Source organism: Stegostoma tigrinum, chromosome 3, assembly GCF_030684315.1.
Source record: "Stegostoma tigrinum isolate sSteTig4 chromosome 3, sSteTig4.hap1, whole genome shotgun sequence".
NCBI lineage: Eukaryota > Metazoa > Chordata > Chondrichthyes > Orectolobiformes > Stegostomatidae > Stegostoma > Stegostoma tigrinum.
In genome coordinates this window covers 12550928-12576715 of record NC_081356.1, presented here as the reverse complement: position 1 = coordinate 12576715, position 25788 = coordinate 12550928, and the positions used below count along the sequence as shown (strand labels likewise).

General features: G+C 41.8%; 1 protein-coding gene across 1 annotated transcript in view; it reads right to left on the bottom strand.

Annotated features, from left to right (window-relative positions):
* LOC125451290 (glyoxylate reductase/hydroxypyruvate reductase-like) overlaps positions 1 to 25537 on the bottom strand; it is a 37284-nt gene extending 11747 nt beyond the window's left edge. Inside the window, exons 1-5 of the mRNA XM_048528269.2 lie at positions 25344 to 25537; positions 14630 to 14760; positions 12433 to 12505; positions 7612 to 7728; positions 4844 to 4932 (exon numbers count right to left, since the gene is read on the bottom strand). Of these exons, the coding sequence (XP_048384226.2) occupies positions 4844 to 4932; positions 7612 to 7728; positions 12433 to 12505; positions 14630 to 14760; positions 25344 to 25504 (571 nt within the window). The 5' untranslated portion in view covers positions 25505 to 25537. The remainder of the gene's footprint in view (positions 1 to 4843; positions 4933 to 7611; positions 7729 to 12432; positions 12506 to 14629; positions 14761 to 25343) is intronic.
* Between the last annotated feature and the right edge of the window lie 251 nt (positions 25538 to 25788).

The following is a 25788-nucleotide window of genomic DNA, read 5'->3' as shown; positions in this document are numbered from 1 at the left end:
AGCAGAAAAGCTGACGTTTCAGGTTGGGAGAAGGAGACTGTGAAATAAATGGGGGGGTGGGGCTGGGGAAGGTACGTGGGATGGTGATAGGTGAGTGCAGGTAGGTCGTGGTGGGGAGTGGTTAGTGAGGTGGAAGGAGCAGATAGGTGGGAGAGAAGACGGACAGGTCAAGGAGGTGGGGATGAGAGGGAGGGTTGGTCTTGGGATGAAGCCAGGGGTGGGGAGTTTCTGAAGCGAGTGAAGTCCACATTGAGACCATTGGATTGTAGGGTCCCAAGGGTGAATTTGAGGTGCTGCTCCTCTAGTTTCTGGGTGGTGTCGCTGTGACACTGGAGGAGGCCCAGGATGGACATGTTGTCCAGGGAGTGGGAGTGGGCTTTGAAGCGGTTTGCGACTGGAAGGTGTTGTTTGTCGTGAACCGAGCGCAGGTGATTTACAAAGCGGTCTCCGAGCCTCCGCTTGGTCTCCCCGATGCACAGGAGGCCACGTCGAGGACAGTGGATGTGATAGACCACATTAGCAGATGTGCAGGTGAACCTCTGTCTGATGTGGAAGGTTTTTTTGGGGCCTGGGATGGGGGTGAGGGAGGAGGCATAGGGACAGGTGTAGCACTTCCTGCGGTTGCAGGGAAAGGTGCCAGGTGTGGTGGGGCTAGTGGGGAGTGTGGAGTTGACAAGGGAGTCGCGGAGAGAGTGGTCCCTCCAGAAGGCAGATGAGGTGGGGATGGAAATATATCTGTCGTAGTGGGGTCAGATTGCAGGTGGCGGAGAATGATGCGTTGAATTTGGAGGTTAATGGGGTGATACATGAGGACAAGGGGGATCCTGTCTTTGTTTTTATTGCAGGGAGGGGGTGTGAAGGCAGAGGTGTGGGAAACACAAAAGATGCGGTTGAGGGCCTATTCGACCACTAAAGGAGGGGAAGTTGTGGTCCTTGAAATACGAAGTCAGCTGAGATGTTTGAGAGTGGAATGCCTTGGGAGCAGATGTGGCAGAGGCAGAGGAATTAGGAATAGGGGATCACATGATTACAGGAAGGTGGGTGAGAAGAGGTGTAGTCTAGGTAGCTGCGGGAGTTGGTGGGCTTGAAATAGATATCATTTTTGAGGTGGTCACCAGGGATGGAGACAGACAGGTCCAAGAAGGAGACAGAGGTATCAGTTAGTCCAGGTGAACTTGAGGTTGGGGTGGAACATGTTAGTAAAGTTGATGAACTGTTCGAGCTCCTTGTGGGAGGTCCTCCCAGGCCCTGGTTCAAATCGGCTTCCAGATCCTACAGATCAGGAGGATTACTAAGGAGCTAGCCCAGGAAAATGCCATTCACATCACAGAGCATAAACCAGCTGTTCCTACTCAAGATGGCAGCAAAGTAGCAGCATGGTGTGTAGGCTCCTATGCCCTGGAGCCCGGAGTTCGCCTGCTTCATTTGCTTTTGCTTCTTTTTAATTTCTTTTGTATTTTCTTTCTCTTTTCTTTCTTTGTTTTGTGACTATGTGGGGAAGACAGAGCTATGTTGGTGGTGTCTCTTGGCCGTGGCGGTGCCTGGAATCAAGATTCCTGGTTGCGGTAGGCCCAGAGCCTGGAGTCAGGAACTCAGCACGTCATCTGCTGTGGTGGTTCATGGGGCCTGCAGTGAAGGTTTGTGACTGCATTGGGCCCAGAGCCTGGACTGGGGGACTGGTGGGCCATTGGCTGTGGGGGTGCTCAACAGGTCTTTGGCTGTGGCAGTGCCCAGAAGAGGACTCTTGGCTGCGGTAGGCCTGCAGCATGGACTTGAGAGACTTTGGCTGCAGTGCTGGTGGTGCCCACAACAAGGACGTCTGGCTGTTGTTCATGCAGAGACCTTGCAAAAGCCCTGTACTTATATTTGTGCACCCCTTGTTCTGAAGATGAATTCTATTTATGCAATTTCTTTTGCATACTTTTTGTAGTGTGGAGGCTAGCTGCTGGCACAGAATGGGGTGGCAATTCTGAACTTTAATTCCTTTATTTTTCTATTTTATTCCTATGGTTTTGTATTTTCCTAATTTATTGCTAAGAATCTATACCTCGGCACTTTGGTAGCTAAGATGGCACCTTAGATGGTGCCTTGTAAACTTTTCACTGTACTCATGTGAGTACATGTGACAATAAACTTAATTCTGATTCTAATTCACTCTTGACATCAATATAACCTGATGTTGTCTATTAGTCCGTTTATATCGCTGCAGTCCAGCTGAAACTGGTACATCCTAAGTCCAGAAGGAAGCTGGAATGAATCTAGCTGTCTCTTTCTCTCTCAGAGGGAATGTTAGTGAAAGTCTCTCAGAGAATGTCAAGGACCACCTTTATGTAGCAATGCACTACAACCCACACAATGCTCCTTGCATCGCTAGAAACAGCTGCATAAAGGTTAATCCAGTCACCTTCACTGTCACAATCAGTGCTGTCCTTGCTCTGGTTTAAGGCTGTAGTTATTTGATTTGATTCGATTATTGTCATGTGTACTGAGATACAATGAAAAGTATTGTTTTAAGTGCTACCCAGGCAAAACATACCATACACATGTACATCAGGGTAATAGAACAGAATGTAGAATATAATGTTACAGTACACAGGACGTGCAGAGAGAGAGATCTACCTTAATATATGAGCGATCCGTTCAAAAGCCTGATAACAGGGGTAGGTCTGATAACAGCAGAAGAGATTGCAGTAATCAGAAGATTGCAGTTAGGATCACTGTGGTCAATCAAAGCATGTCAATTTATTTCAATGGCTCTTTTTGGGATTTCTCAAGGGTTACTGTTCTCATTCTCATTAACTCCTTCATTAGGTGAGATGTAAACATATAGTGATCTTCAATATTTATGTTGACATTTGGACACACAGAATTAGAAAAATTCAACAATATCCTCAACAATTATCAAGCTTCAGAATATAAAAGGAAAGCTTAAACCTCTGAGATCAAAGAGTACTTAAATTGGCAGAGGACAATGGGTTTAATTCAGCAACAACAGTTTTGTTTTCGCTAACTGACACACACTTCATAAAGAAGTATATTAATTTACAAGGAATTCATTACATGACACTTCAAGATTCCACAGCCACGAGTTTTTGGCCACATTTTCCCTTTGTTCCCAAGAGTGTCTGCCCTCCTCTCCCCTTTGTAGCCATAATTTCTCCCCATTTCTCCCTGTGAATCACCCACTTCTCAGCTCACTTGGAAAACTGAGTGCTCCTACCATGGTATCACCTGTCAGATTCTCCGGGCTCTCTGGTAGCAGAATTCCTGGCCTTGGCTTTGCCTGGCCAACTTGCTCCGCCCTGGCCTCACCAAACCTTGCTCATCGCTGCTACCCACTTTCTTACCGCCCCTCTAACAGAGGCTGTTCCACGCCTATCAGCAGCAAACGTAGGGAAGAAGCAGTTTTTGAAAGGAGTAGCAGTTCCTTTCAAAATTTTTCCATTTCTGATATGGGCAAGTCTCTTTTCTGGTTGGCTGTCCCAATAATTCATTCTTCCCCGGATGATTTGTCAACTTTCCCTGACTAGTTCGCCAGCTACCCCTGTGCATTTTTAAAGGTGAACCAAAGAAATCCCAAGCATCAATCTTTACTGAAGTGCAGCTAAGGTAATTAATCCCTCAAGACTCTGAGTGAATATGGCTTTCTCCTGCTTAGCAGCTTGTCCTGTTTTAAATGGCCTCCCTTCATTCTACCAGTCATGTTTAATTCACAGATGAAGCCCTTTTGGAAGTAACTAGTTTCAATTCAAGCTTTTAAACAAATAGAAAAGTACTCTAGCAGCAGCCAGATCACTCCATGCAGACTACTCAAACATTAGTCAAGTACAGTATAAGAAAACATTGAAACTGGTTTGAGTGGGACCAGGGCCAAAAAAGAGAAACAATTCAGCTGCTAGTTTGTAACTAGTACTCGTAAGGGTAAGCAGTCTTTCATCTCATTTAACCTCAGGGGTCAGCTGTAGATACTAAGTTGCCAGGCCATGGAAGTGAGCAGTGATTCAGTATTACAGGCTGCCTGACATTTTAATCTGTGTAATGTCTAAGCGGTCAGTGATCATTTGGTGTTCATGCACAAATTTCTTTGTCAAAATGATGTCCTGTACACTTCCTATCAAAAGTGTGCATGCACTTTTCAGATGCCAGAACTATTCAGCGATCTTGGAATGCCCAATAAAGTGCACAGCTCAGGTGAGGTTTCCTCCATTCTTAAAATGCAGCAGTAAAAGCATCAGGATTGGAACATATACCTGAAATATGGTAGAGTCCAGCCTCAGTTGAGTTGCACCAAGATCTTTCTGGTATCAGTGAATGGGGTACTAACAAATACAGCATGCAGACTGAACAATTAACTTGGCTATTACATTTATCAAAATCTGGAAGTATTTCAGTAAAGCGTAGCCAAGATGTTCTGGAGTTTGAGAGGAATTTAGTCACATTGAAACCCTCCTGGAATTTTATACTTATAAATGGAATCTTCCAATAATCTGTGTATAGTGAAGTAGAAATGCATCTATTTTTATTAACAAAGACTTTTCTTAAAAATTGCTCATTTTCCAACTTCTGATTGAGTTTTCAGCCTAAATTGGTTATTCCTGCCGTATTATTATTCTTTGTTGGGCTTAAGACTCAATTGTTTCTCCCCTTGCTATCCATTATTCTCGGCTCAAGGACTGGGAGGAGACTGTGTTCATCCTCCATGCAACACCATCCTGCAACCAACAAATACAAATGTGAAGAAGCATAAATCCAGTGGATTTTCTTTTGCTTTCTGCGAAGTTTGATTTCGATGGGGCTGAATAGTCATTGTTTGTCTGTAATTATTTTATGACCAATGACTCACCTATTCTCCCCAGACCCACGATGCCCACAGTACTGTCTGACAATCCATAGCCACAAAGCCACATGGGTTTCCATGTGCCCCAGCCACCACTGGAAGTAGAAAGAGTTCAGTTATTGGGGCATTACAGCCTAAATCAAATCAACGCACATGTATATTTCAAATTGAACATTTTGAATCAAAAGTGAAAGAATTATTCTAACATATAAACTTTCTAAGCTGTTAAAATATACAGGGCTAGAAAGAGATGATAGTCTGGTTTTAATCATAGGCAGTGCATGCCTCTATGGGTAGGCCCTGAGGTCGGTGTGAGATTGGATCTCAGTCACGTTTACATCAACTGAATTGCTAGTACTAGATAATAAAAAACAAAAGAACTGCCGGTGCTGGAAATCAGAAACAAAAACAGAAATTGCTGGAAAATCTCAGCACAGCATCTGTGGAAAGAAGTCACAGTTAACGTTTCAGGTCCAGTGACCCTTTTTCAGAACTGCTAGTTCCAGGTGCTTGCCTCATCAACAGTCGTTCGAAGGTAATTTATAGTTTGTGGTGGAGGACAACAGGAGGCCCTATCGTTTGTATGGAGGTGTTGCAGAGGAGCACTCGTGCTGGATCTTAGCAACTTTTCTTTGGCCCAATCGGAACCGCCCTGAGTCCTGCTTCACTCTGAGATATCTAATTTAGCAGAGTGTAAATTTTAAACTGAGTAAAGACAATTGGGGCTCAGCCAGTTCAAATTTGCACACGACAGTGTTTGTGCATAGCTTAGTGCCTCAGTGTTTCTAATATATCATTGGAATACAGCGCATGGTGGGCCCAGGTCAGAAGACATTACTAAATGAACAAAAACAGTCAGGAGATACTGAACTCTAAGTCTAGCAAAGAGCTGAAACAAAGAAAGCAAACAGAATTTTTAGAGATTGCTGTTCCCCTCCTCTAGAAATACTTCCAGATAGGCAAAAAACCTCATGTCAATTACAGCCATACTAGTTGACCATCAAGCTTTAGCAGGGCGATAGGAGTGACTCTTTGAGGTTGAGTGTCTGAAAAATATTAGTTGGGTAAAAGGGACGAATTGTTCTTTCTGATATTTGTTAAGGAGATTGTTCCAATAGTTTCTGTCTGGTGTAATATAGTTTGTGTTTTTCTTTGTGTTATAGACTTTTATGTTCTTGTGTTAAAAGTAAATTGGCAGACTCTTATGAATATGGTTGGTAATTGACCTCCACGCGAAACAAAATGAGAAATAAAACTTACAGTTTATCAAGCCAGGTTTCATTTTGGGAATTGACTTACCCAGTATTATTATCAGCTGGGATCATAGCAGGGTGAAGGATTAGTCTTATATATCCAAATGAGGTTTTACTTTCAGAAGAATTGAAAAATGGCTATATTTCTTCAGAGAGGAAAACTCGGAGTAAACAGGCTTCAAAACAATTGCATTTCTACAGTTCATAAAAAGGTAACAATTCAGTATAATAAAGTGTGGAGCTGGATGAACACAGCAGGCCAAGCAGCATCTCAGGAGCACAAAAGCTGACGTTTCGGGCCTAGACCCTTCATCAGAGAGGGGGATGGGCAGAGGGTTCTGGAATAAATAGGGAGAGAAGGGGAGGCGGACCGAAGATGGAGAGAAAAGAAGATAGGTGGAGAGGAGAGTATAGGTGAGGAGGTAGGGAGGGGATAGGTCAGTCCAGGAAATACGAACAGGTCAAGGAGGTGGGATGAGGTTAGTAGGTAGGAAATGGAGGTGCGGCTTGAGGTGGGAGGAAGGGATGGGTGAGAGGAAGAACAGGTTAGGGAGGCAGAGACAGGCTGGGCTGGTTTTGAGATGCAGTGGGGGGAGGGGACGAACTGGGCTGGTTTTGGGATGCAGTGGGGGGAGGGGATGAACTGGGCTGGTTTAGGGATGCGGTGGGGGAAGGGGAGATTTTGAAGCTGGTGAAGTCCACATTGATACCATTGGGCTGCAGGGTTCCCAAGTGGAATATGAGTTGCTGTTCCTGCAACCTTCGCGTGGCATCATTGTGGCACTGCAGGAGGCCCATGATGGACATGTCATCTAAAGAATGGGAGGGGGAGTTAAAATGGTTCGTGACTGGGAGGTGCAGTTCATTATTGCGAACCGAGCGGAGGTGTTCTGCAAAGCGGTCCCCAAGTCTCTGCTTGGTTTCCCCAATGTAGAGGACGCCACACCGGGTACAATGGATACAGTATACCACATTGGCAGATGTGCAGGTGAACCTCTGCTTCATATGGAAAGTCATCTTGGGGCTGGGATGGGGGTGAGGGAGGAGGTGTGGGGGCAAGTGTAGCACTTCCTGCGGTTGCAGGGGAAGGTGCCGGGTGTGGTGGGGTTGGAGGGGAGTGTGGAGCGAACAAGGGAATCACGGAGAGAGTGGTCTCTCCGGAAGGCAGACAAGGGTGGGGATGGAAAAATGTCTTGGGTGGTGGGGTCGGATTGTAGATGGCGGAAGTGTTGGAGGATGATGCGTTGTATCCGGAGGTGCAGTTCCCATTATCTCTGAAACAATTCAGTACAATCAAGCCTTCTGCATTGATAAAATAAGAAAAGAACATAAATCTTTGCTTTACCCACTAAAACCTATAATATTTGGAAGGACAAGGTAAATCCCTTTTCTGAATTGGGCATGTTATCCTATTTACAACTGACACAGTAATTGTACACCACCAGATACGATCCCATTTGTTTTGAATATTAACTGCTCCAATTCAGATAATTTCGGACAATGAAACGAAAGTCAGCTTACTTTTTGGCTTCAGCTACTGCCTCCATCAGTCGACGAGAGGTTGCCAGGAGCAAGGCCACAGTGAGTTCAGCAGAGGCATTGGTTAGGACATCAGGGGTATAGCCCACTCGTATTCCCCTTCAAACACAGGAAATATGGAAATTAATATTCCACTTTGCAAAAGACTCCGTGGTCATGATAAGTGTTTCTCTCACACCTAGAAACCAGAGATCACCCAATCAGCGCAGTAGGAAATGTCCTTTGTTCATTATTCTCAGACTGTCCAAAGTTATATAAAACAGACCCTGTTACTTAACGGTAAACAACACTTCTGCTGCACAAAGTTTTCATGTAGAAATTACCAGAGACAGGTGAAGAAATAAGATACTGAAAGGCAGTACTTTGTCTCATTGGAAGCACAGTGACAACGGGATCAACTGAAGAGACAAGGGATGTGGCGTTGCTGGGAAGGAAAAGGAGCATGACAGAGACTTATGTAAGGAACAAGTTTATATACAAAAGCCTAGTTGCAGTGAGTCAGAGTCTATGGGTGTTCTGACAAAGGGTCAGTGGACCTGAAATATTAACTCCTCTTTCCCTCTCCATAGATGCTGCTTGACTCCTGAGTTTTTCCAGCAATTTCTGTTTCTGTTTCTGATTTCCAGCATCGGTAGTTCTTTGGATTTTTTTTTATTGAGAGTAAAGTCTGACCACCGCTGTCCATTTCCACAGCAATGGAGAATGGATGTGCACATGAAGCTGTGCATTCATAGATCACCTTTGCGGCCTCCAGTTCCGTGCCCTTTCCTCCTACTAGAGGGAGGGCAGTGTGCCAGTAAAAGTTGCACAATGTGTTTGAGGGATGTGCTGTCATTGTTCAGTAGTTAGAAATGCTTGTAAGGCATGAGATGTGGATTTGAGGAATGCAGCAGCTATAGGGGTGAAGATGTGATAGAGCATATAAATGTCAGATATTAGATTTATTAAATAAACCTTGTTTCTTTGTTTAAGAAGGGCAACAAGGATAATTCAGAAAATTACAGGCTGATAAGCCTTATGTCAGTGGTAGGGCAATTATTGGAGAGAATTCTTATAGTCAGGACTTACTCAGATTTGGTAAAATATGGATTTATTAACAATTGGCAGCATTGCTTTGTGGGGGATGACCATGCCTCATTATTTTGATTGCGTTTTTTGAGAAATTGGCAAAGATAAGGGCATGGCAGAAGATGTTATCCACGTTGACTATAGCAAGGTCTTTGACAAAGTCCCTCACAATAGGCTGATACAAAAGATGAAATCACATGGAATCAGTGGTCAGCTGGCAAGATGGATACAGAACTGGCTTAGTCACAGAAGATAGAGAGTAGTAGTGGAAGGGTGTTTTCCTGGCTGGAGATCTGTGACCGGTGGTTTCTGCAGGGTTGATGCTGGGATCCCTGTTGTTTGTAATACAGATAAATGATTTGGAGAGAATGTAGACAGCTTGGTTCGTAAGTTTGCAGATGACACAAAGATTGGCAGAGCTGCATATAGTGAGGAGGACTGCAAGAGGATACAGCAAGATATGGGTTGGTGACTTGGACCGAGAAATAGCCCAAGGGATGTGATGGCCTAGTGGTATTAACACTGGACAGTTAATCCAGAAACCCCGATAACGTTCTGGGGATCTGGATTCAAATCCCACCACAGCAGATAGTGGAATTTGAATTCAATAAAAATATCTGGAATTAAGAATCTAATGACGATGGAGAATCCATTGTCGATTGTTGGAAAAACCCATCTGGTTTACTAATGTCCTTTAGGGAAGGAAACTGCTGTCTCTACCTGGTCTGGCCTACATGTGATGCCAGACCCACAGCAATGTGGTTGACTCTGAACTCCCCTCTGGGCAATTAGGAATGGGCAATAAATTCTTCCTAGCTAGCGATTCCCGTCATCCCATTAATGATTTTTTAAAAAAATGGCAGATGGAGTTTAATCTGCACAAATGTGAGGTGGCACATTTTGGAAGATATGATGCAGGAGCTAAGTATACAGCAAATGGAAGAACCCTAAGTGGCATCAACATACAGGGAGATATAGGTGGACAGGTCCTCAGTTCCATGTAAGTGGCAGCACCAGTGGATAAGATGATAAAGAAGGCATATGTACAACATGGAAACAGACACTTTGGTCCAACCCATCCATGCTGAACAGATATCCTAAATTAAAATTGTCCCATTTACCAGTATTTGGCCCATATCTCTCTAAACTCTTCATATTCATGTACTCAGCCACATGCCTTTTAAATGATACAATTGTACTAGCCTCCATCAACTCCTCTGGCATAAAAAATTTGTCCCTTAGGTCTCTTAAATCTTCCTCGTCTCAACTTAAATCTATACTGCCTAGTTTTGGACACAGACAATTTTGCTATGCTTGCCTTCATCGGTCAGATCACAGAGTATAAAAGTTGGCAAGTCATGTTGCAGCTGTGTAGAATCTTAGTCAGACCACACTTGAAATAGTGTACAGTTCTGGTCATTGCACTACCAAATGGACGTGGAGACTTTGGAGAGGGTACAGAAGTGGTTTACCAGGATATTGGCTGATTTGTAGGGTATCAGTCATGAGGAGAGAATGGACAAAATTGGTTTGTTTTCACTTGATTGTCAGAGGATGGTAGAAGTTGGAAAATGGCGACCTGGGAAATTTACAAAATTACGTGAGGCATAGACAGGATGGAGAGTCAGTCTTTTACCCAGGACAGAAATGTCAATTACTGGGGAAACTGGGCTTATGGTAAAAGAGGGAAGTTTAGAGGAGATGTGAGAGGCAGGTTTGTTACACAGAGGGTAGTAAGTGCCTGGAACGCACTGCCAGAGGAGGTGGAGGCGGATACAATAGCAATGTTTAAGAGGCATCTTTACAGATTTATGAACGGGTAGGGAATAGAGGGAAATGGACTGTGTAGACCTAAAAGGTTTTCAGTTTAGAAAGGCATCATGTGTTGGCGCAGTTTTGGTTAGCCAAAGAGCCTGTTCCTGTGCTGTACTGTTGTCTGTTTCCTGCTGTTTTAAGGCATATCTATAATAATAGTGTTCCTCAGGAGAGTGTCTTAGGCTCAACCATCTTCAGTTGCTTCAAAGACCTTCTTCCATCATAATGGCTAGCAGCTGGGATATTCGTTAATTATTGCAAAATGTTCAACATCATTTGTAACTCTTCATAGATTGAAACAGTCTCTGTCTACGTGCAGTAAGACCTGGACAATATTCACTGGTTAGGGGCAAGTAACATTCACAACATATCAGTGAGACAGAATTAAAAGCACTTCCATTGATAGTCAAGGGTATTACCACCAGTGAATCCTCCACCAACAACATTCTGGGTTGTCATTCACCAGAAGCTGAAATAACCAATTAAATGCAGTGACTACAAGACTAGGTAAGAGGTGAGGAATTTTGTGGGAAGTAATTCGCCTCCTGATTCCCCAATACCAGCCCATCATCTTCAAGACATGAGTAAGGACTATGATGGAATGCTTTCCTGGATGAATACTAATCCAACACACTCAAGAAGCTTGACATCTTCCAGGATAAGGCAGCCTGCTTGATTGGCACTCCATCCACTACCTCAGCATTTATTCCCTTCAACTCTGCATAAGGTTGTATGCACAATTTACAAGATGAATGCAGTTCCTTTGACAGCAACTTCCAAGCCAATAGCCTCTATAATCTAGAAGAAAAATGTTAACAGATGCATGGGAACATGACCAGCTCCAAGTTCTCCTTCAAGTTCTGACTCAGAACTATATCACCATTCCTTCACACTCCTGGAACGGCCTTCCTGACAGCACAATGTGTGTACTTTCACTCAGTAAGAATCCAGTAGTTTGAGAAGATGGCTCGTCTTCACCAATAAATGCTGGTCTGGCCACTGATGCCAACATCCCATGAATAAGTGGTCAAAAAATTGAAATCTCATTAACTGGTACAGAAAATAATCAAAAGGCCAATAGACTGCTGGACTTTGACTCTACAGGACCAAAACACTAGATCATAGAAGCCATACTACAGTTACACAAAGCCACACATGGAGTGCAGTGAGCAGTTCTGGGCACTACATCCTGGGAAAGATATAGTAGTATTGGAGGCAGTGTAACATAGAGTTACCAGAATGGTCCAAGAACTCAGAGGTTTAAATTATGAGGAGAGATTACAAAAACTAGAGTCATACCTCCTTAAGTTAGAAGGTTAATCAGCAGTCTGATGGAAATTTATGACATTACAGGGAACTGATAAAGGGAAACTATCTTCTTTATTTGACTGACTAAAACATCTAGAACTGTGGACTTCACTAAAAGAAGAATTGGAGAATTAGACACAGGACTTCTAGAAATGAGGCTACCAAACATTCCCACACAGAAAGGCTACTGGAAGTTTGAAAATGGCGATTGATTCTAGCTTCATTGTTCATTTTAGATCGGAGGTTAATAGATTTCTGCTAAGCAAAGCTTTGAAGGGTTATTAGGCAGAGGCAGTTGTATGGAGTTAGCTCCAGAATAGCCGTGACCTCAGTAAGTGATGAAATAGCCACAAGTGGTTAAATGGTCTCCTCCTGTTATTGAATCCAAGTCTCAGAGTTGAAAAGCTTGGTATAATCTACTGTGTTACTCAGTTCAAAATTATACATTTGTCAAGAATGTAGATACTTCTAAATAAGGAATACTATCTTCAGACAATAATATTATACATGGCACTATAGTTTCTTAGTTACTATACTCTGCGCAAAAATTTAAGTTACTGAGGTTGTAACATACAAATTGAATATCACTGAATTTTATTTTTTATATTTTACCTTTTTTTAATTTCTTCTAGAGAGAGATGATCGAACCCCACAGACATAGTGCTGATAACTTTCAGATTGGGTCCTGTAGAAGGAAAATAATCTTAAAATGAAACCAAGCTAACTGAGCATTTCTATAAAATGTCAAACTTGAGTTGAGAATTAAAATATTTTCACCTTATACTGGGAGGTTGCAAGAACTGCAGATGCTGGAGTCAGAGACAACACAGTGCGGAGCTGGAGGAACACAGTAGGCTTAACAGCAGAGGAACAAGAAAGTTGACTTTTCGGGTCAGGACGCTTCTTCTGATGCTGCCTGGGCTGCTGTGTTCTTCCAGTGCCACACTGTATTGTCTTTTCAACTTATACTGGATAGTATTCCATTCTAAACAATAGAATCCGTTATTAAAGTTCAAGTTTCTAAGGAAAGTTGCAGTAAGGCTTGGTTCAGTGGCATACAATTTCTGCGTGTAAGTTGGGAGATTATGATTTCATTTCAGACAGTTGTGAATTCTAAAGCTGAATATAATGGGCTGCCACTCTACTTCCCAGTTAAAAAAATCAGGGTTGGAGTGGGAGGTGACAGCTGTATCATAGGAATTAAACAGCAAATTGACAACAAAATTACTTTAGACAGGACTTCCGTATCTCAATAACAGGACATCAGAGACGCGTCAATCAAACACAGGCTGATCTTTCTCCAGGACCAACTTGGGGGCAACAACTGAAACTGCAGCCAGGCCCACAAGGACAGTGCAACACTGGTTCTGGAATAGCATGCTAGTCAGGGTCCTCATGAAGACAAGAAAGAGGGATTTGTGGACAACTTGGGTGTGTTATTTGTTGGGGTCCTGCTGATGAGCCATGAAGGACATTAAGGCAGGAGGGCAACGTGCATTGACCTCCAGCAAGCTAAACAGGGAAAGCTACTGAGCTGGATGCTTGTCATTGGGGCTTCTCCTTTTATGGGCTATGCATCGTCTCTGTGGTCCACTATGCAGGTATGGGGGTGGGAGTTTGGTTTTGGAGGCTCTGGTCAAGTCATTGAGTGTATTTAATGAAGAGATAGATGGGTTCTTGATTAGCAAGGGGGTCAAACATTATGGGGAGAAGGCAAGAGGATGGAGATGAGAAACATATCAGGCATGATTGAATGGTGGACAGACTCGAAGGGCTGAATGGCTTAATTCTACTCCTACATATTATGGTCTTAGAGATCAAAAAGACCAATTTTTCAAGGATTTGGCAGGAGATCGGAAGATTCTTGAGTTAAAAAGATAATATCCTGGAAAGCTACCATTGTGAAAGTTCCCACTTGGGAACCCTGCAGCCTAATGGTATCAATGTGGACTTCACAAACTTCAAAATCTCCCCTCCCCCATTCGCATCCCAAAACCAGAATGGTTTGTCCCCGGCTCCCTAGCCTGTCCTTCCTCCCACCTATTCCCTCCTCCCACCTCAAGCCCCACCCCCATCTTCTATCCACCAGACTCATTCTGCCCACTTGACCCGTCCGCCCTCTGTAGACTGACCTATCCCCTCCCTAACTCCGGACCGACGCTCACCTTTACTGGCTCCACCCCTGCCTCTTTGACTTGTCTGTCTCCTCTCCACCAAGCTTCTCCTCTATCCATCTTCTATCTGCCTCCCCCTCTCTCCCTATTTATTTCAGAATCCCCTTTCCCTCCCCATTTCTGAAACATCAGCTTTCCTGCTCCTCTGATGCTGCTTGGTCTGCTGTCTTCATCCAGCTCTACACTTTCTTATCTCATTGTGAAAGTTTATGATTAAAAGTAACCAGGTTGGGAAAGGAAAAGCATGAAAATAAACTGTCAGGAGCTAAGAATTACTTTGGAATGGGTCCGGGAGAATTAAATGCCTTTTTAAGTTTGGCATAAATCTTATCTTTAAAGTGGAGTTTTCTCATTGTGGTAAGATACGAGGGGCTCTGTTTTTGAAAGTATGATTTATCTACCTAACTCGTGTTTGGTCAGTGTTGCTTTTGCAGTTTATTTTTACAGGAATGTTTTTAAAACTTGAAATCTTGTTGCGCCAGCCAATGCACGAGAAGTTCAAATTTCTTTTTAAAAGTTATCAGTCTCTCAGGGATTGTGTCAAAATGCTCCTTGGACTCCAAAAAAAGTAATTACATACTTTCAGTCTTTTAAGTTCAACAAAGAATCATTACAGAGGCTATGTAAAATTGTACCTGCAGCATCTAAAAGTTCCTTGTCTATTTTCTCAGTCAACAAACAGTATAATCCATCTATTCCACCAACCCCTTTTAAGAGGTCTGCGCGAGGGACAGTGTCATCAGAATCCCAGTGTTTAATATCACAGCTGAAATAAAAAAAAACACAAAATGAACCTATTAGTATCGACTGTAGATCAGTAATAGCATTCTTGCCTTTGAATCAGAACACTCAAGTATGTTAAAATTCTACTTCATGTCCTGAATACCCGATCTATGTTTAAAAATCATAGTGCAGTGATGAATCTCCTCAGGATTGATGGAAGTGCATTTTTCAGATGAGATGTTAATTCAAGACCCTTTCTGCTTTCTCACGCAGACGTAAAAACACCCCACAGCACCATTTCAGTTTTCCGCAGTGTTCTGACTAATGTTCATCCCCAACCAACATCCAAAACCAAATTATTCAGTCATTATCTTGCTGCTTGTGGAACACTGCCGTGCATAAGTTGTTTCTTATATTATGACAATGACTACATTTCAAAAATATTCCATACTTCAATCTTTTGAAACATTTTGAAGTGCATTCATGAGAAAACTAAGATATTGGCAGATTACATCAGAAGGGGCGAAGGCATAAGAATTGTGCCTGGTGAGTATTGACAGAACTGTGTTGAGTTTATTTTCCAGAAATAATAGAGTTCCAAAGTGAGATTGAGACATTGAAAAAAAAATATGATCAGGGGATTTAATAGAACTAAAAGTCGGACAATGCCCAAAGTTTATCCTAGAGTACTGAAGTAGCTGGTTGTAGAGATCGTGGATGCATTGGTATCATTTCAAAATTCTATAGATTCTGGAGTGATGCCAGCAGGTTGGAAAATTGTAAAAGTAACCTCATCATTTAGTAAAGGAAGGAGAAGGATAATGAGACACTAACAGACATGTTAGCTTGACAGCTCTACGACAGCCAATACTAAAACTTATTGTAAAGAATGTGATAAGTGGACAATTAAAAATTAATAATCTGAACAGGCAATCAACATGGATTTATGTAAAGGAGAATTATACTTGTCAAACCTGATGAGGTTCTTGAAGCTGTTACCAGTAAAACAGATAAGGGGAATGAGTGGATGTGCCGTATTTGGATTTTCAGAAGGCTTATGATAAAGATCCCGAGCAGGAGGTTAGCAAACAAAATTAAAGCACACGGGAGAGAGGTAATTTACTGGCATGGATCAAAGATATGTTAACGAAGAGTAGGAATAAACAAGCCAGCCATTCTTAGTTGGTAGTCTGTGACCAGTGGGGGTACTGCAAGGATCAATGCTTGGACCCGAGCTGTTTGCAATCATTAATAATGATCGGGATGCGTGGATCAAATATACTACTTCCAACTTGCAGCTAACAAACTAGGTGGGAATGTGTGTTGTGCAAATGGTGTTAAGAAATTTCATGGTGATTTGGACAGAGGGTAGTGAATAATTGGAATTCTTTACTCCAATGACTGAGATTCCTCTGAATATGTTCAAGACAGAGATGGTTAGTTTTGTATACTTATGGCATCAAAGGAGATGGTGACAGTGTGGGGAAATGATCATGAGGTAGATAACCAACCACGATCTATTTGAAAGCAGAGCAAGTTAAAGAGATGGATGGTCTTGTCCTCTTCCTATGTTATCTGCTCTTTGCAGTTCCAGTTATTATTTCAGATATTCTGCATTTGCAATTTAACTTTAATGCTCTTACTTTATTATTGTGTGCATGTCTTGTTACTACATTTTCATTACCGTCTTCATAGCTGGATATACGCCCATGTCATAAAATCATCAAATGATGAAGCACCAGAGAAGTCCATTCAACCATTTTACTGTCCTGGTTCTTTGGAAGATCTACCCAAATCACTGCACTGCCTCGCCTTTCCCCCTACAAATGTTCCCCTTCAAGCATTTCACCAATTCCTTTTTACAGTGATTATTGAATTAGTTTCAAACATCCTTTCAGGCAGGCAATGGGATCTCAGTGTTCTCATCTGGTGTTGCACATTGGTCATAGTGCATACCCTTGCCAATGGGTATGCCAGTGCAGGGAAGGTATGCAGGTCATGCAGGGAAATTTTGTTGCACCTCCGGCAATATAGTAGTCAAGAAAGAAAATATCATTATTCTGCTCTTTCCTGGCATTGACATTTGCAGTTTTCATGGCAGGAAGATCTGAATGCAGATGGTGTGTAAATCTCCAAAACAGTATTTTAAACAGTAGGCACTGCATGGATAGGGCAGCCTGAAATAACATTGTTGAATTGTCCCATTCCCATGGGGAGTGACATAGATGAAACTTTAATTTAAATTTATTTTATAGAAGGGGCCTAAAACTTTCATTGTACCCCTCCCCAAAAAACAGCTGGTACTAGGAACAGAGGATATCTACCAGAAGTCCTTTGACCTCTGTCATAATCCCTGTATGCCGCATGCTCCAATCAAACCCCCTCACCATTGCCCCCAACTTTCAACCCACACCTCCTACTCCAAACACAGCTTGTTTGCTTGTTAAGGCCTAATCATATTCAGTTGAGCTTGAGAAGTCTCACCGAACATAGGGACATCAACCTCACATACTGCCGGGACTGGGCTTGAAGATAAAGTTGAAACTAACTGATTAGAGAAAGCCCTAAAGGCACCAGGGACGGGCCAGACAATGAAGTTTATGTGAATGACCACATGCCCAACAACAATGTCTGTTACTCAATTTCTGTTTCTGTGTGGCAATTATCCTCATCTGGGTTCCTAATTAAACACATGCACAGTAGCGAAGCATCAGATAATTAATCTACTAGCCAGGTTTAACTTCTAATCCAAAAGAAGATTTTGGAAGGTTCTATCTATTTTGTTTCAAATATTCATCAAATGTTGCAATTTAAGAATAAGATCAAAGTTCATCTGAAGCACTTTGAATTGGAACAGCTGGTAACCCATTAACTGGACTATCATTGATTAACTGTGGCACATAATGAGACTGGGACATTCTGATGAAATATGGGAGAACTCTTGTGTTTCATAACGTGGCAACCCATTAGTGAAGTACAGGAACACGTTGCTTTGTAACATGGAATTTTAATAGGTTCTTAATTGTGAAGCATATCCTTTTCATTAAAAGAATGAGAAGAAAGGTCATGTCAATCAGTGGAACTAGGATACATAACCTAGGAACATAATTACTGTTTAAGAGATATCAATGTGTGTAAAATAACTTTATTTTTCTTTGTTCGTTCATGGGATGGGGGCATGCTGGCTAGGCAGCATTTACTGCCCATCCCTAATTGCCCAGACGGCAGTTAAGAGTCAACCAGATTGCTGTGAGTCTGGGGTCACATATAGGCCAGACCAGGTAAGGATGGCAGTTTCCTTCTCTAAAGGACATTAGTAAACCAGATGGGGTTTTCCCCAAACAATTGACAATGGATTCACAGTCTTCATTAGACTCTTAATTCCAGATATTTATTGAATTCCACAATTTGCCATGGCAGGATTTGAACCCTGTCTCCAGAACATTATCTGGGTCTCTGAATTAACAGTCCAGTGATAATACCACTATGCCATCATCTCCTCTGTGATATATTTGGTATACTTGATCGGATAATTGGAGTCCGGCATCTTTTCTGAAGCCTCTCTAAAACCTTCACATGTGATGCTCAGAACTGAACAAAACATTCCATGACTTCCTCGTTTTGGTACACTATTCATAAAGCACAAGATTCCCAAAGCTTCCAAGTATTGTACATCCAAGTCTAGGTCATTAATAAATACCAATCAAAGCAATGGTCCTAACATGGACACTTAGGGACTCCCTCTCCCATTACATAGTTTCCTAGTTTGAAAAACAATTCTTCACCACAATTCAATTTCCTGTTACTCAGTAAACTTCGTATCTCAGCTGCTACTGACTCTTTTATTCCCTGGGCTCTGACTTTGCTGATGTAGCAGTTGTCAAATGCTTTTCAGATGCTGTATACCAAATCAGCTGCATTTCTCTCATCAACCTTCTGTTACCTACTCAGAACAAAGAAAATTCAGTGGCGCACAATTTATCTTTAACTAATTTCTGCTGATTTTCCTTAATTAATTAATTTGTTCCAAGCAATTATTAAATTGATTGCTTTTAAAGCTTCTCCACGACCAAGGACAAATTGACTGGCCTGTATATAGTTGTTGGGTGCACCTTAATGCACTTTTTTGACTGAGTGCGTAAAATTTGCAATTCTCTATACCTTTGAATTCTTATCTAAAGGAGGAATGGAAGATTTAAAATGGTTAATTAAAGTAATTAAAACTAATTAATTTAAACACATTAAAGAATTACAGCACATGTGATGTTGTGTTTGAAGAATATGGGAGCATCTGGATAGCAGTGTACACACAAACAAATGAAATAGCAACAGGATGAGGTCCTTCAACTCCTCCAGCTCGCTCCACCATTCAATAAGAACATGGCTGTTCTGCTTCTGTTTCGAAATCCACATTACCATCCACACCTGATCACCTTTGATTCCCTTGCCTAATAAGAAACTATCTACCTCTGTCTTAAAAATATTCAGTGATCCTCCTTCTACTATCTTGTGAGGCAGAGTTCCCAAGTCACAAAACTCAATGAAAGGAAACTGTTGTCCTCATCTTGGTCCTAAAAAGGGTGAAGCCCTATTTTAAAACCGTTCTTCAGAATGGTTCTGAAGAAGAGTCACTGGGCCCTAAGTGTTAACTCTGCTTTCTCTCTACAGATGCTGCCAGACTTTCTGAGATTTCCCAGCAAATTTTGTTTTTGTTTCACATCCTTTTCATGTCCACAATGTCGACACAGTTCATGATCTTATACAAGTCATTTCTCACTGTAAGTTCCACTGGAAACAAGTTCAGCTTGTCCAAGCTATCGTCATAAGATAACCTACGCATCCGAGGTGTCAATCTAGTGAACCTCCTTTTAACCATTGAAATCCTGCACTTATATTTGTCCTTAAATAAGAAGACTAATGGAATGTTTAATAGTTGGAAATTAAATAAAACCGGAGTTTTATTTCAAGTGATCCAGGCTGTAAACATCTGAAGTGCCCACAATTTGATGAGTGTTGGTTCAGAATCACTGAAGCTGTGCTGATCAGGCACTGATATCAGAGATACACTTTGTTCCAGGTTGTGGTCACACCTCTTAGGTTAGAATCTTCTGATTTGATTCGTGGTTAGAGACAGGAGGATATGACTGCAACAGTCCTAGAAGGCAAGAGTGCAGGACCCTCATCTCTTGTAACTGTCCAACAGGCTGGAGGTTCTTTCTGCTGATCTGGATTACAGTAGGGGCTGCAGGATAGATCAGTCAACTAACTAACAGCTCAATGGTACAGTAAGCCACTTAATTCTGGGACACAAGAATAAGTCGGAATGTTGCGTTGGTACGGTACCATATACTTAGGGGCACTACAGAGTTCTCTGTAGGAGACAGCGAGAGTCCAAATGACTGCGTTGGGTGCCCAATACATCTGTTTGGAGATGGAGAGGTTCTTGCAGTGGGAGGCAGAAATCCAGTTGTGATGGCCCATATAGGCACCAGAGACATAGACAAAGCGAGGAAAGAGGTTCTGCTGAATGAGGAAGAGGATGAGGATAAGATAAATTGTACTCCTTCTAGGGGGACTGTCATCACTTATCCAGAACTTCAAAGGTAATAATCTCTGGATTGTTACTTGAGCTAAACTCAATTGGCGTAGATTAAATAAGATTAGAGATGAATGCATAGTTTAATGCTTGGTGTGAGAGAAATGGGTTTCAGCTTACAAGGCACTGATACTAGTACTGCGGAGGGTGGGAGCTGTACCATGGAGACAGTCTACACCTGAACTGCACTGACACTGGTGTTCTGGCAAATCACATAACTAGGGCAAAAGTGATGACTTTCAACGAAATAATTCATGAGGGAAGGGATTGTGAAGGGAGATAAAATAAAGCAAAGTGAAACAAAGAAGTAATTCAAGCATCTCCATTCAATCTGCAAGTGTGATCCAAGTTCAGACTATCATCTTTAATTTTCCACCTTGTTCTCACAGTAACATTGCCATCCTCAGCCTACTTTGCTATTCCAGTGAAGCTCAATCCAAGCTCAAGGAACAGCACCTTTTCTTTTGATTAGGTACTTCACAGCCTTCTGGGCTCAACAAGGAGTTCAATAATTTTAGATTATATCCTCTTCTCTATTTTGCATCCTTTCCTTTGCTTGTTTTGTTCTTTTTTATCCTTTCAGTCAGCAGCACATTGCTCTTGGACACATCTTTTGTTTCTTTTCTTGCCTCACCACAATTCTCTTTACCTCTGGAAGATGACCTGTGTCATTCAATCTTCCCTGACTTTCTACATACCATAGACCTACCTTTTGACCTTGTTCAAAACCTGTTACATCAATAAAGTTTCTCAGTTCTGTTTAAAGGTCATTTACTTGAAACATTAACTCTGTTTCTCTGCATCAATGATAACCTGCTGAGTATTTCTAGTGTTTTCTGTTTTTATTTCAGATTTCCAGCAGTTACAGTATTCTGCTTTTCAGCTTAGTCAGGAAGGCCTCAGTGAGGCTGAAAGGGTAGTTACTGATGTCCATGAAAGGCTTTGAGCTGGTCTTCAGCAAAAGAATTTCTGGATCTCAATTCTTTTCTTCATGGCCAGATTTACATCTAATGCTAGTGAATATCTTATACAATCATTTACTTTTTGAGAAGGGAGCATAGTTTAAAACATCACAACCTTGACCTCTGCTCCCTACGCTACTGAAATCGTCACTCAGGCTTTAATTCAGTTCTTCTCAAAGCACAACACATTCCCTCTCTGCCTCCCTTAGTATCTCCTACTTCTTACTATCAACACAGATTTAAAACTCAAACTTGTTCTTTGCCACATCCTGATTACCACATCATCTCCTCAATTCTTTTCAGAGTAAGTCTTGGCCCTTCACTTTGGTTTTCAAATTTCAAATTTACTTTAAAATATTCAGCATAAGAAAGATGGCAGGCTTCAACAAAAATTAGTTGCAAATTTGGTTGACTAACATTCTCCTCCCAATGTCCTCCACTCCACTTCAAACAGCCACTTTGCATTCAGTGTTTCCTCGTTCTTCATTATGTTAAACAAAAATAGGTAACACAAATGCCCCACAATTGTCTCAACGCTCTATAAGAGCAGACAAGAAGAATTGGCTAAATATTTGCCTGACCATTAAGGGGACAGAATTTGCAAGTGACGAATTTAGATACAGTTACGAAAACATGAACACTGTGCTCATGAAAAACAGAGACGAAAGGTCTTTCAACAATGGGCTCTAGAAGAAGTCGATGGTGATCAATGAGATGCACCATAGATCTTAGTTGATGAACCAAAGTGCAAGTTAATAATTGCCCTGATATGGCAGCAACATAACAAAGTGTTTCAAGCATGGGAGGTGGTCTTTTGACATATCTTGTCAGTACTATCCTGCACAGAGTTCTCATCAATTGGTTTACTGGAAGGAAACCCAAAATGTATTCTATGCTGAGTGACAGTCCCCCTAGAAGGAGTACAATTATTTCATTTTTTCCCTTGTATACACAAATGCTTTATGTACAGGAAGTTGGGCATTCATGAAAAAAATAGTTTGAGAAAATTCAGCACTCCAAGTTATCAATTAAAACTATCTGAGATAAATTGTAGTCCTGGGGATTTAGAATATCCCAAAAGGAAGGGTTATCAAGAATTAACCTGTCTGGTTCTGAGGAAGGGTCACCAGATCCGAAATGTTAACTCTGATTTTTCTTCACACATGCTGCCAGACCTGCTGAGTTTTTCCAGCAAGGTCTGTTTTTGTTCCTGATACACAGCATGCACAGTTCTACCGGTTATAAATAGTATAAAGTTTGATATAAGGCAATGGAGTGTAAGACAGTGATTTTTAAATGGTAACTATTAAGATCCATTCACCACAGTTGATGAAGATGGATTAAGAACTTTCAGCATCTTAGCAATTAACAGAACACATCAAGGCACCCTGTACTTTGCGTACTTAAATGTTCAACATTTATTATGAACATGACGTAATAGATAGTGATATACAGAATAATACTGAAATACAAACAGAATTATTGTACCTAAAGCATAAGTGCCCAGAAGGGATATTCAGAAAACATATATACCAGAAAGGGCCAGTGAATGGAGGAGTGGAGCCATTGCAGGGAGAGCTAGTAGCAACTTTAAACATTGACTAAACGTTCAAGATGATGTGCAAGATAATAAGATCAACAGACTGAAAATAGGTGAAATAGTGAAAATTGAGAACCTCAGTAAGAGTTCTCATAACGGATCCCAGGAATGATTCTTGCACTGGGAACAAATCACACATCAGCAAGAAAACCTCTGATCTCTCTTAGAGAGGTTGTCTAGAAAGATATAAGAGAGCAAGTAGAGGCTGTAACTTGACTAGACAATGCAACAGAACAACCCGGAAACATTACTCAAAGTAGAAGCCCTTACAACTGGGGAGTTTTTGTGCAGAAAAAAATTAGAAGATAAATTATTGAGAGGGAAATCAAAAGTTGGTGTTGACTCTGAAGTGCCAGATAGGGGACAGCCAGTCTTAATTCACAGAAAGACATGTATGGGAAAGGTCCTCTCTTGTGGGACATATAAGACTCGGGGTTTCAAAGACAGACTTGGAAACCAAATTGCTAGATTGAAGTCCCGACAACCACCAGCCCTATCCCAAGTGCAGGAAGCATAGTCGTGGTACTTTTCATAGCTCTGATGGCCACATATTCATGGGAATGTAAGTTGACCAAAGCTAGGCCAGACAAGCAAGTCAATAATTTTCTACTGGGCGGTTCTGTGAAATGTAAGCAGTTTGAAATTGGGAGTCAGGCTATTGGGTATTAAAATAAATAGGCCTAGACGTTAAACAGAATCGGTTGGAAGTAACCATGCATCAACAATTTTACTTAGAAAGTGTTATTCATATACCAAAAAATCATATCAGGTTGTCACAAACATGGTCTTTTGTTAAAGAAGGAAGAGAGCATTAAGAAGTTCTTTGGAAGGTCGAATTGGCTATGCAAAAAGACCAGGCATCAAATTTAATGTATTGGAACTAAAGTTCTGATGAAATATGCTACCATTGAGGATGTATTAAAGGGAAACAAAATATTAAAATTAAAAACAGAAACAAATACTCAAATTTCCAACTTGGGAAGCCCAAAACACATGAAATTAGTTATTTTCTGTGATCCTTCTCATTTCAACCTTCCAGACAGGTAGGTGAGAGTTTTATGATCAGAAACAGCAAACATTGGAAGGCTTTTGGTTTACAAGAATCAATAATTGATATTTTTGCCTGGAGAAAGCTAATAGATTGGAAAGCTTTTGAGTAGTTTGCAAAAACCTGGCTGAGGTCAGATGCAAGTACAGTCTCCCTTAAAGCAACGGAGTTTGTTCAGAGCAGTTAGGAAATGGGTTACCTCAACTTAAGGGTTTTACGTTTAAAATTCCAGGCTAGTTATGTTTTGTTAGAAATCAGAAGGAGTTAAATATTGAAATGTGGGAAATACACACCAGTAATCTTTTGAAATCAAGGCAAAATTTTCAATCAGGAGACTAAACCAGTTGGGAAGAATGGATCAAATTGGACCTTGAAAATAGCCAAAAAAAACCTTTTATCATTTTTTCGTACTCCTTATAGTCAAGATCATGACTGGTGAGTTGACACTGTGTAGGTCAATATTATCAGTTACAACTTTTCTTCTTACACATGAAAAGATTAATGGTCCTCCCTTCTGCTCCTGAAGGCACTGACGCCACACGGGATCCAGGCCGACATGCCATAAGCCTTCTCCACAATTTACCAAACTGGCCGTAGTCATTTATGGGCAGCTACATTGAGCAGACTGTTTGGCATCAGGAACGCCAAGGCACGGAGTCATCGAATAACGATCAGGGTCAGAAACTGTGACTAATTTTCTGGGTATCGTGTTGATAACTTCAGCACATCATTACTTGCCAGTTTTCTAACAGATTCTAACTTAGCTGACAGGCCCTTCCAAAGGGATCGTGCGTGCTCCCATGCCTATTCACATCAGAGAGCCGACCAGGCTCAACTGAAACTGTGCGCTGCAAACATTTCTCTTACAAATTCATGTTTGAATGAATTACCGCAAGAGGTGGTGACCCCTGAACATTTAAAACTATCCTTCTCTCTTGACCCGTGTAAACACTCGCTGAGTATTTTAGCGCGGGCAGTTTTTTTGTTTTGTTGAACTACAATAGATGAGCTATTAGAATTCCAATAGTCAATAACCTCTAGCAAGGCTAAGAGCAGAATCATCCCCAGGGAAGAGAAGGTAATGACAAGGGAAGAACACCCTAAAGGAATCTTTGAATTTTCTTTATGACAAAACAAATAAACAACAATAATTTAAAGACACATGAGCTTCTCATTCTTGGTCTCTCCAACGCTCGGTATTTTCAGAAACTGGTCCCAGTACCTTGCTCTGCAGACCAACACCTCCTCTGTATTAAGGATGCCTCCTAACTTAAACCATTTCCATTTTTAAATTCTAAATGTAAAGTAGCTGGTTAGTTGGGTTCACGTTGGCAAATGAAGTTTACAAAGTATCTAAGCATACAAGTGGCGTTGACATATTTTCCTGTACCGGGAATGCTGCGGGAATGAAACCACTCACATGCCCGAGTCCCGGAGCAGGCCCAGCGCCTCCCGTGGGATCCGCCGGCTCACGAAGACCTTCGCTAGGGGCCGGTTCCTTTGCATGGTCTGTGCCGCTTCACTGGTCACCGCTCGGTTCAGCTCCGTGAGGATGCCGCGGCTAAAGCCCCGAAGACACATGCTGCCAGCACAAAATGCTGCCAATGCAAACAGGGACTTTGGGACACTCAACGGGGCGTTTGAGTTCATTCAAACAAGGGGAGGCTCTCATTTTGACCAATGTTTGATTTAGCCCAATCCACCCTGGATACTATCTGGACAAGCATCTCTGTCTGACAAGCGGACCGCTGGTGATCCGGGTCAAACAGAAGCACCTGTATCACCCTCGTCCCACCTCAAGCTTCGAAATTCAGCATCAGTCATTCCCTGGAAGGTGTTTTGATTTAAAAAAAGCATAACGTGAG